This window comes from Coptis chinensis, chromosome 4 (genome assembly GCF_015680905.1).
Source record: "Coptis chinensis isolate HL-2020 chromosome 4, ASM1568090v1, whole genome shotgun sequence".
Taxonomy (NCBI): domain Eukaryota; kingdom Viridiplantae; phylum Streptophyta; class Magnoliopsida; order Ranunculales; family Ranunculaceae; genus Coptis; species Coptis chinensis.
The window spans coordinates 65,398,264-65,410,013 of record NC_141459.1 but is presented as its reverse complement, the minus strand read 5'-3'; the positions used below and the strand labels follow the sequence as shown (position 1 = coordinate 65,410,013).

The window sequence follows — 11,750 nt, the reverse complement described above, 5'->3', positions numbered from 1 at the left end:
TTCTCCCATGCGCTGCTGCCATTACCTCTCCTCTGAAATTTCTTATCGCAGCTGCCCATCCTCCGTTTGCGCCTTGCAATGTCCCATCAGTATTCAAGATACAAACATCTTCTCTATCCCTCTCCCATCTGCACCACTTTGTCTGATTCCTCTCAAGTTCTATCTCTAAGTTCCATATCTCTTCAAGTCGTGCTCTGTTCGGTCCTTCCTTCATTCAGTATTGACATGATCGAATCTTTTTCTTTGTATCGCTCAATACACAGCTTGTACTATGTGTTCTCACTGGTGCTTGCTTGTTGTGAAATACCCTTCGGTTTCTTTCCTGCCATACCTCATATATGAAACCATTAAATATCAGCCTCAGCGCATCTTTATCGCTTCCCTTTCCTAATGCTTTCTCGATCACCCATTCAACCTCTTCTCTCCATGTCTGACTTGTTTGCTTGTTATACCCTGCACTAACTAGCAACCTTTGCCATATTTGCAATGAATATGTACACTGAAAAAACAAATGATGTGCTATTTCTTTTCCCGCCAACAGAAAATACAAATGTCTGTATTCACTACCTTCCTCTCCATCAGTACATCCATTGTTTTAAGCCCACCCCTTATTGCTAACCACGCTATAAATGAGTGTCTTGGTATTCTATTCAAATACCAGACAATTCCATGCCACTTACTGTTCATTCTCGCGCTCCTCAAGCTGTTGTACGTGTCCTTTAACTTGAAATCTCCGTTCACTGTGGCCGACCATATCACTCGATCATCTTCTCTACCCAGACTCACCACCTCCTCCATTACATCAGGCAAGTGCACTATAATATTATGGGGTACATTCCACTGCCTATTCTCTATCATGTTTGCAACTGTGGAGTTAATATTGCATGTGGAGTCATAAAGTAGAGATTGGGGAAAGAATTTCTTCAAAATACCTGCTGGATGCCATGGGTCCAACCAGAATTTAGTGTCACTTCCGTTCCCTATTTGATGAATTGCAATGGCAGCAGCTTGTACTCTATCCTTCATAAGGTTTCTCCACACCCATGAACAGTCACTGGGTATTTTCAATTGCCAAAAATTCCTCCCCTTGATCAGATTTCTCTTCACCCACTCTACCCATAGTGTCTCCTTATTGCTGATAATGCTCCATATGTGTTTGAGGTTAGCTGCGTGATTTAAAGTACCGATACCCCTGATGCCTAATCCACCTTCTTCATACGGGTAACATATATCCTCCCAGCCAAGTAATGCAGGAGATGTATTTCCATCAGGTCCATTCCATAAGAAATTCCTTAACAGCTTATTGATATCATCAATTGTCTTCTGAGGTAGCACAAATGACGAAAACCAATAAGTACTAAGATTGTTCAGCACCGCTTTTATCAATTGCAATCTTCATGCATAGGACAGTGCTTTCCCTTTCCATCTTTGTATCCTCTTGCTCACCTTCTCTATTAATGGGCCGCAATCCTTGGCTGTGAGCCTAGTGGTTATCAAAGGCAGCCCTAGGTATTTGACTGGCAACCTCCCTTTTGTGAACTGAATAACTCCCTGAATCTGTTCACATGTATCTTTATCCATCCCTGCAAAGAATATATTACTTTTCTCCATGTTTACCTGTAGTCCAGTACTCTGTTTGAGTTTCTGCAACACATCATTTAGACTCTGGGCTGTCTGAACATCTCCATGCATAAATGCTATCAGATCATCTGCAAATGACAGGTGTGTAATAATAGGATTTTTGCATTTGTAATGAAGTGTAAATCCCCCATCCTGTACCTTTCTCATCATCATCTGTGAAAACAATTCCATCACCACCACAAACAAGTAAGGTGACATAGGATCACCTTGTCTAATCCCTCTTCTGCCCTTAAAGTACCCATATGGAGCCCCATTCAACATAATAGAATACCTTGGTGTCTAAATACATACCATGATCCATTTTATGAACTGTATAGGTAATCCGATGCTGAGTAATGCAAATTCCACTGCCTCCCATCTAACAGAATCATAAGCTTTCCTGAGATCAATCTTAGCTGCACACCTTGGTGGCCCCGAATCTCTATGATAATTGTGCAACAGTTCATGTGATAGCAGAATATTATCTTGTATGCTTCTCCCAGAAATAAATGCAGACTGATTCAAAGACACTACCTGTGGTATGAAATCTTTCATCCTTCTTGTCAGAATCTTTGTGATGCATTTATAAACCACACCACAGCACGCAATGGGTCTATAATCACTCAAAGAAGCTGGTGTATTTACCTTTGGCACTAGTGTAATACATGTGGCATTGACTTCCTACAGCATCATGCCAGACCTGAAAAAATTTCGAATTGCTTTTACAAAATCTTCTCCCACTATCCTCCAAGTAGCTTTAAAGAATAATGATGTAAATCCATCTCCCCCTGGGGCTTTGTCACTATCTATATTAGATAGGCACTCTGTTATCTCATCCCTTGTAATCTCTTTAATCAGCTCATTTCCTTGCTCTTGATCTATCTGGGGCATTTGTATATTCGAATACATAGAGAAGTCCAACTCCTCTAAGTGATATGGGCAAGACAAATCCTTATAATATTTTTTACACACTTTTCCCCTATTTCATTAACATCATCCAAAGATCGACCCTCGCTATCCTTTACACACCTGATTTTATTTACCCTCTCTTCGCCTTCACTGAATTGAAGAAATATTCGGTGTTATTATCTCCAAGTACAATCACATTATCTCTAGACTTCTGTTTTTGCACCGACTCCTCTGCTACTAATTCCTTTACCAAAGTTCTAATAGTGTTTCTCTCCTTATAAATCAGTTCACTATTCATGGGGGCTGTTTGTAACTCCTTTTGAACCTCCTCTAGCTCCTTTCTCATTTTTATTATCCTCTCATTTACATTGCCCACCTTTGTCCTGTTCCACTGTATGAGTTCTGCCTTCACATGTTTCAGCTTCTTCATGATTGTATACATAGGATTCCCAACCACTCTCGTGCTCCATGCCTTATTTACCACTTCTAGAAACCCATCTTCATAAATCCAGAAGTTAAAGAACCTAAAAGATCTTTTGCTTTGCCCTTTTTGAAGGCACGAGTTCACCACCATAGCCGAATGATCAGAAGTTGCCCCTGGACTTATGAACTCTACCTCCGAATCTGGGTACTTATTCATCCACTCAATGTTCACCATTACTCTATCAAGCTTCCTCCACTTCCTGTTCACTTGTTTATTACTCCATGTCAGCATGTCCCCCTTGAACTTTAAATCTACTATTCCAGCCATATTGGTACAAAGCAATAATTCCTGAAAGTGATATGGCCTCGTAGGCTCACCCCCAACTCTCTCCTGTGAATTAAGAATCGAATTGTAATCCCCTAGCACTATCCATGGCGTTTGTATATTACAAGACAAATCCATTATCTGACTCCACAGTTCTCTTCTCGTCCATCCTTCTGTACTCCCATATACCATAGTCATCGTAAAAATATCTCCACTCATTACAGTAACCTCCATAGTAATACATTGCATTTCAGTTCTTATATTGCTTACCTCACATTCCTTTCCGAGCACACCCATATTCTTCCGAGATCACTGTGATTGTAATTATGCGTTACTTCCCATCCAGGGCACACCCTATTCATAACAAAGTCCACATTTTTTTGTTTAACCTTAGTCTCTACTATCCCCATCAGACTCAAGTTATTCTTTCTTATTAATTCTCTGATTTCTGCCTGCTTGAACTTCTTATTCAGCCCCCTTATATTCCAACACCCTAAATTGATCATCATTTACCACTTCTTTTGGGATTAGAGTGATCGTACTTGGCGACCACTATGTTTGTTTTCGCAGAACTCGTCATCTTGACTCCTAAATTCTGTTTCATACTCACCTCTTTGGTGTTCCTTTCTCTCTTTGGCTATAGAACATGTCATTTGAGGTATTTGGTCTAGAATAGGCTTGTATCTTGAAAAAGCGATACAAACATGAGTTTTGTATATTTTTTATTATTTAATTTGACACAACTGAAGCATTACAAGAGAATAAAAATGCATATTTTGGAACTGATCAATTAAAATGAATGCAAAACACTTGATTGATTGAATGAATGCAAAACACTTGATTGAATGCATCTACTAGTGAAATTGTATTAGAATGAATGCAAAACACTTGATTGATTGAATTAACTCATCTACAAGCGAGATTGTATTAAAATGAATGCAAAACACTTGATTGAATGCATCTATGAGTGAACTTGCATTAGAATGAATTAAAAACACTTGATTGAATGCATCTACGTGCAAGATTGCATTAGAATAAATGCAAACCACTTGATTGATTGAATGAACGCGTCTACAAGCGAGCTTGCGATAGAATGAATGCAAAACACTTGATTGAATGCATCTACGTTTGAGCTTGCATTAGAATGAATGCAAAACACTTGATTGAATACATCTACGTGTGAGCTTGCATTAGTATGAATGCAAAACATCCAGTCCATGTCTTGTAAAAGGTTGAGTTGAGTCTTTGGTCTTTGAAGCCTTGTAGTGTTTCTTTAGCTTTTGAGTTTTTGGACCCCTAAGTTGACTTTAACTGTTGACTTTTACCTTTGATTGTTGACTTTAACCGGTGTCTTTTCGGCACTTTTTCTCAGTTGTCCCATAAGGTCCCTTTTAGTCTCCTTTTGGCTCTAGATCACGCCATTTGAGGTATTTGGTCCAGAAAAGGCTTCTATCCTAAAAAACGATAAAAACATGTGATTTGTACATTATTGATTATATAATTTTACATAATTGAAGCACTACAAGAGGATAAAAACTCATGTTTGAAAACTGATCAATTAGAATGAATGAAAAACACTTGATTGAATGTATTTACTTGTGAACTTGCTTACAAAAAAAAAATGCATTAGAATGAATGCAAAACACTTGATTAAATGCATCGATGTGTGATATTATATTTGAATAATGCAAAGCGTGGAGTCTTTGTCTTGCAAAGGGTTGAGTCCTTGGTCCTTGAAGCCTTGGAGTGTTTCCTGAACTGTTGAATTTTTGGACCCTTGAGTTGTCTTTGAACTTTAACCGTTGGCTTTGACTTTGACTTGTGACTTTTCAGCAGTTTTCTCAGTTGTCCCATAAGGTCCCTTTTAGGCTCTTTTCGGCTCTAGATCATGTCAGTTGAGGTATTTGGTCCAGAATAGGCTTGTATACTCTAAAAGCGATAAAAACATGAGTTTTGTACATTATTAATTATATAATTTTGCATAATTGAAGCATTACAAGAGGATAAAAACAAATACTTTGGATCTGATCAATTAGAATGAATGCAAAACACTTGATTGATTGAATGAATGCAAAACACTTGATTGAATGCATCTACTAGTGAACTTTGCATTCGAAACTCTTGATTGATTGAATTAACTCATCTACAAGTAAGATTGTATAAGAATGAATGCAAAACACTTGATTGAATGCATCTATGTGTGAACTTGCATTATAATGAATTAAAAACACTTGATTGAATGCGTCTACGTGCAAGATTGCATTTGAATAGTAAACCAGTTAATTGATTGAATGAACGCGTCTACAAGCGGGCTTGCAATAGAATGAATGCAAAACATTTGACTGAATGCATCAACGTCTGAGCTTGCATTAGAATTAATGCAAAACACTTGATTGAATACATTTACGTGTGAGCTTGCATTAGTATGAATGCAAAACATTGAGTCCTTGTCTTGTAAAGGGTTGAGTTGAGTCTTTGGTCTTTGAAGCCTTGTAGTGTTTCCTGAGCTTTTGAGTTTTTGGACCCCCTAAGTTGACTTTAACCGTTGACTTTTACCTTTGATTTTTGACTTTAACCGTTGTCTTTTTGGCAATTTTTCTCAGTTGTCCCATAAGGTCCTTTTTAGTCTCCTTTTGGCTTTATATCACGTCATTTGAGGTATTTGGTCCAGAATAGGGTTCTATCCTAAAAAACGATAAAAACATGAGTTTTGTACATTATTGATTATATAATTTTACATAAATGAATCACTACAAGAGGATTAAAATGCATGTTTGAGAACTAATCAATTAGATTGAATGCAAAACACTTGATTGAATGTATTTACTTCTGAACTTGCTAATAAAAAAAATAAATAAATAAATAAATTGCATTAGAATGAATGCAAAACACTTGATTGATGGAATTAACGTATCTACAAGCGAGCTTAAAATAGAATGAATGCAAAACACTTGAATGAATGCATCGATGTGTGAGCTTGTATTAGAATAATTCAAAACGAGGAGTCTTTGTTTTGCAAAGGGTTGAGTCCTTGGTCCTTAAAGCCTTGGAGTGTTTCCTTAACTGTTGAATTTTTGGACCCTTGAGTTGTCTCTGAACTTTAACCGTTGGCTTTGACTTTGACTGGTGACTTTTCAACAGTTTTTCTCAGTTGTCCCATAAGGTCCCTTTTAGGCTCTTTTTGGCTCTATATCACGTCATTTTAGGTATTTGGTCCATAATAGGCTTGTATCCTGAAAAAGCGATAAAAACATGAGTTTTGTACATTATTGATTATATAATTTGACATAATTGAATCATTACAAGAGGATAAAAACGCATATTTTTTATCTGATGAATTAGAATGAACGCAAAACACTTGATTGATTGAATGAATGCAAAACACTTGATTGAATGCTTCTACTAGTGAACTTGCATTAGAATGAATGAAAAACACTTGATTGATTAAACTAACTCATCAACAAGCGAGATTGTATTAGAATGATTGCAAAACACCTGATTGAATGCATCTATGTGTGAACCTGCATTAGAATGAATTAAAAACACTTGCATCTACGTGCAAGATTGCATTAGAATGAATGCAAACCACTTGATTGATTGAATGAACGCGTCTACAAGCGAGCTTGCAATAGAATGAATGCAAACCACTTGATTGATTGAATGAACGCGTCTACAAGCGAGCTTGGAATAGAATGAATGCAAAACACTTGACAGAATGCATCTATGTTTGAGCTTGCATTAGAATGAATGCAAAACACTTGATTGAACACATCTACGTGTGAGCTTTAATTAGTATGAATGCAAAACAATGAGTCCTTGTCTTGTAAAAGGTTTACTTGTGTCTTTGGTCTTTGAAGCCTTGTAGTGTTTCCTGAGCTTTTGAATTTTTAGATCCCTAAATTGACTTTAACTGTTGACTTCTACCTTTGATTGTTGACTTTGACTTTGATTGTTGACTTTAACCGTTGTCTTTTTGGCACTTTTTCTCAGTTGTCCTATAACGTCCCTTTTAATCTCCTTTTGGCTCTAGATCGCATCATTTGAGGTATTTGGTCCAGAATAGGCTTCTATCCTAAAAAACGATAAGAACATGAATTTTGTACATTATTGATTATGTAATTTTACATAATTTAAGCATTACAAGAGGATAAAAATGGATATTTAAAAACTGATCAATTAGAATAAATGCAAAACACTTGACTAAATGTATTTACTTATGAACTTGCATCCCAAAAAAAAAAAAAAAAAAAAAACTTGCATTAGAATGAATGCAAAACACTTGATTGATGGAATTAACGCATCTACAAGCTTACAATAGAATGAATGGAAAACACTTGATTAAATGCATCGATGTGTGAGATTGTATTTGAATAATGCAAAACGTGGAGTCTTTGTCTTGCAAATGGTTGAGTCCTTGGTCCTAGAAGCCATGAAGTATTTCCGGAACTGTTGAATTTTTGGACCCTTGAGTTGTTTTTGAACTTTAACCGTTGACTTTGACTGTTAACTTTGACTGGTGACTTTTCAGCTGTTTTTCTCAGTTGTCCCATAAGGACCCTTTTTGGCTCTAGATCACGTCATTTGAGGTATTGTATTTGGTCCAGAATAGGCTTGTATCCTGAAATAGCTATAAAAACATGAGTTTTGTATATTATTGATTATATAGAATTTGACATAATTGAAGCATTAGAAGAGGTTAAAAACGCATATTTTTAATCTGATCAATTAGAATGAATGCAAAACACTTGATCGAATACATCTACTAGTTAAATTTCATTAGAATGAATGCAAAACACTTGATTGATTGAATTAACTCATCTACAAGCGAGATTATATAAGAATGAATGCAAAACACTTGATTGAATGCATCTATGTGTGAACTTGCATTAGAATGAATTAAAATCACTTGATTGAGTGCATCTACGTGCAAGATTGCATTTGAATGAAAGTAAACCACTTGATTGATTGAATGAATGAGTCAACAAACGAGCTTCTGAGTTTTTGGACCACTAAGTTGACTTTAACTGTTGACCTTGTTGACTATAACTGTTGTCTTTTTGGCACTTTTTCTCAGTTGTCCCATAAGGTCCCTTTTAGTCTCCTTTTGGCTCTAGATCACGTCATTTGAGCTATTTGGTCCAGAATAGGCTTCTATCCTAAAAATGATAAGAACATGAGTTCTTCTTCAGTACATTATCGATTATAATTTTTACATAATTGAAGCACTACAAGAGGATAAAAGCACATGTTTCAGAACAGATCAATTAGAATGAATGCAAAACACTTGATTGAAAGTATTTACTTGTGGACTTGCTGATAAAAAAAAAAAAAAAAAAAAAAAAAAAAAAAAAAAAAATATTAGAATGAATGCAAAACACTTGATTGATGGAATTAACGCATCTACAAGCGAGCTGAAAATAAAATGAAGGCAAAACACTTGATTAAATGCATCGATGTGTGAGCTTGTATTAGAATAATCCAAACCGTGGAGTTTTGTCTTGCAAAGGGTTGACTCCTTGGCCCTTGAAGCCTTGGAGTGTTTTCTGAACTGTTGAATTTTTGGACACTTAAGTTGTCTTTGAACTTTAACCGTTGGCTTTGACTTTGATTGTCGACTTTCACTGGTGACTTTTCAACAGTTTTTCTCAGTTGTCCCGTAAGGTCCCTTTTAGTCTCTTTTTTGCTCTAGATGACGTCATTTGAGATATTTGGTCCAGAATAGGCTTGCATCCTGAAAAGGAGATAAAAACATGAGTTTTGTACATTATTGATTATATAATTTGACATAATTGAAGCATTACAAGAGGATAAAAACGCATATTTTTTATCTGATGAATTAGAATGAATGCAAAACACCTGATTGATTGAATGAATGGAAAACACTTTATTGAATGCATCTACTAGTGAACTTGCATTAGAATGAATGCAAAACGCTTGATTGATTGAATTAACTCATAAACAAGCGAGATTGTATTAGAACGAATGCAAAACACTTGATTGAATGCATCTATGTGTGAATGAATGCAAAACACTTGATTGATTGAATGAATGCAAAACACTTGATTGAATGCATCTACTAAAGAACTTGCATTAGAATGAATGCAAAACACTTTATTGAATGAATTAACTCATCTACAAGCGAGATTGTATTAGAATGAATGTAAAACTCCTGATTGAATGCATTTATGTGTCAACTTGCATTAGAATGAATTAAAAACACTTGATTGAATGCATCTACGTGCAAGATTTCATTAGGTTGAATGCAAACCACTTAATTGATTCAATGAACGCTGTTTATAAAGCGGGATTGCAAAAGAATGAATGCAAAACACTTGACTGAATGCATCTACGTTTGAGCTTGCATTAGAATGAATGCAAAGCACTTGATTGAATACATCTATGTGTGAGCTTACATTAGTATGAACGCAAAACATTGAGTCCTTGTCTTGTAAAATGTTGAGTTGAGTCTTTGGTCTTTGAAACCTTGTAGTGTTTCATGTGCTTTTGAGTTTTTGTACCCCTAAGTTGACTTTAACTGTTGACTTTTACCTTTGATTGTTGACTTTAACCGTTGTTTTTTGGGCACTTTTTCTCAGTTGTCCCATAAGGTCCCTTTTAGACTCCTTTTGGCTCTAGATCAAGTCATTTGAGGTATTTGGTCCAGAATAGGCTTCTATCCTAAAAAACGATAAAAACATGTGATTTGTACATTATTGATTATATAATTTTACATAATTGAAGCACTACAAGAGGATAAAAACGCATGTTTGAAAACTGATCAATTAGAATGAATGAAAAACACTTGATTGAATGTATTTACTTGTGAACCTGCTTACAAAAAAAATTGCATTAGAATGAATGCAAAACACTTGATTGATGGAATTAATGCATCTACAAGTGACCTTACAATAGAATGAATGCAAAACACTTGATTAAATGTATCGATGTGTGAGATTGTATTTGAATAATGCAAAACGTGGAGTCTTTGTCTTGCAAAGGGTTGAGTCCTTGGTCCTTGAAGCTTAGAGTGTTTCCTGAACTATTGAATTTTTGGACCCTTGAGTTGTCTTTGAACTTTAACCGTTGGCTTTGACTTTGACTTGTGACTTTTCAGCAGTTTTTCTCAGTTGTCCCATAAGGTCCCTTTTAGGCTCTAGATAATGTCAGTTGAGGTATTTGGTCCAGAATAGGCTTGTGTACTCTAAAAGCGATAAAAACATGAGTTTTGTACATTATTGATTATATAATTTTGCTTAATTGAAGCATTACAAAAGGATAAAAACACATACTTTGGATCTGATCAATTTTTTTTTTTTTTTTTTTTTTTTTTGGTGGGTAAGCGGGGTTTTTTAATTAAGAGGTCCCCTACCCCTTCCTCATAGAGGAGAAAAACAATTTGAATTATTACAATCTTAGATATTGTTTACCACTAGCATCTTCAAATATTATTTTCTTTACATCCTCAGAAAATGAACTTGGAACTAAATCTATGTAGCTAACAGTAGGAATATTCCTCGCTAATGCATCACCTAACTGCTCGTTTCCCCTCAGATAATGTGATTAATTTGAAAATGCTCAAACCGTTCCTTCAAATTCTTGATACTCAATCATTGCTTCACGCCCAAGGGTACTTTTTGTTCGTGTTCAGAAACGATATTACATTTGTCGAATCAGTTTGTACCTCGATTTTCTTGATGCCCTTTCGCGCTGCCATTCCCAATCCTTGCTGAACTGCTTGTAGTTCTATTAGTGCGATATCATGTGTGCTTGCTTTTCCCTTACTTGCTGCCAAAACTTCTCCTTTATCATTCGTAATGTCACGCCTTCCCGCCAGTTCCTTTGCCGCTGCGTTACCATCGATTAAGGTTCCAAATACCACTCCACCTTTCGCCCATTTGCGAGTACATACAGTTCCTCTGTTTCACACCAATGTCCATATTCCACTTTTCCATGAAGTTCGAGCATCGTGGCCTTGCTCCATTCGAATGTTTAGTCCCAAAGAATTTGGTCCTAGCATCTCCTCAACACTTCATCGACCACCGGTATGCATCAGAGTGTTTGTTCTGGAATATACGGTCATTCCTTGCTTTCCAAGTCTTATACATGAATGCATTCCACACCAGCCTCAAACCATCTTGTTCCCATCCCTTTCCTCGTGTTTCTGCTATCACCCATTCAATCTCACCTTCCCATGAGTTCGCAACCAATCTTACATAACCCATTCTCTGAAGTAGCGAACCCCATATTGTCTTTGCGAACCTGCAGCTGTAGAAGATATGTTCCTCTGTCTCGACTCCTTGCCAGCAGAGTACGCATGTATCTGTTGATACTTTGTTCCACTCCTTCAGTTTTTGTAATGTCTTGAGTCCCCTTTTTAAAGCTAACCAGCTGATGACTGAATGGCGTGGAATTCTGTTTGTATACCACACTAACTTGGCCCAGCGTACTTTTTGTTGTACACTCCTTATGCTGT

The 11,750-nt window shown here is 36.4% G+C and overlaps 1 protein-coding gene across 1 annotated transcript; it reads right to left on the bottom strand.

The window, feature by feature from the left end:
* Positions 1 to 2,659: 2,659 nt before the first annotated feature.
* On the bottom strand, positions 2,660 to 3,511 carry LOC147504414 (uncharacterized). Its single transcript, XM_086605198.1, has one exon. It carries the CDS (start codon positions 3,509 to 3,511, stop codon positions 2,660 to 2,662), a length of 852 nt encoding a protein of 283 aa, XP_086461324.1.
* Between the last annotated feature and the right edge of the window lie 8,239 nt (positions 3,512 to 11,750).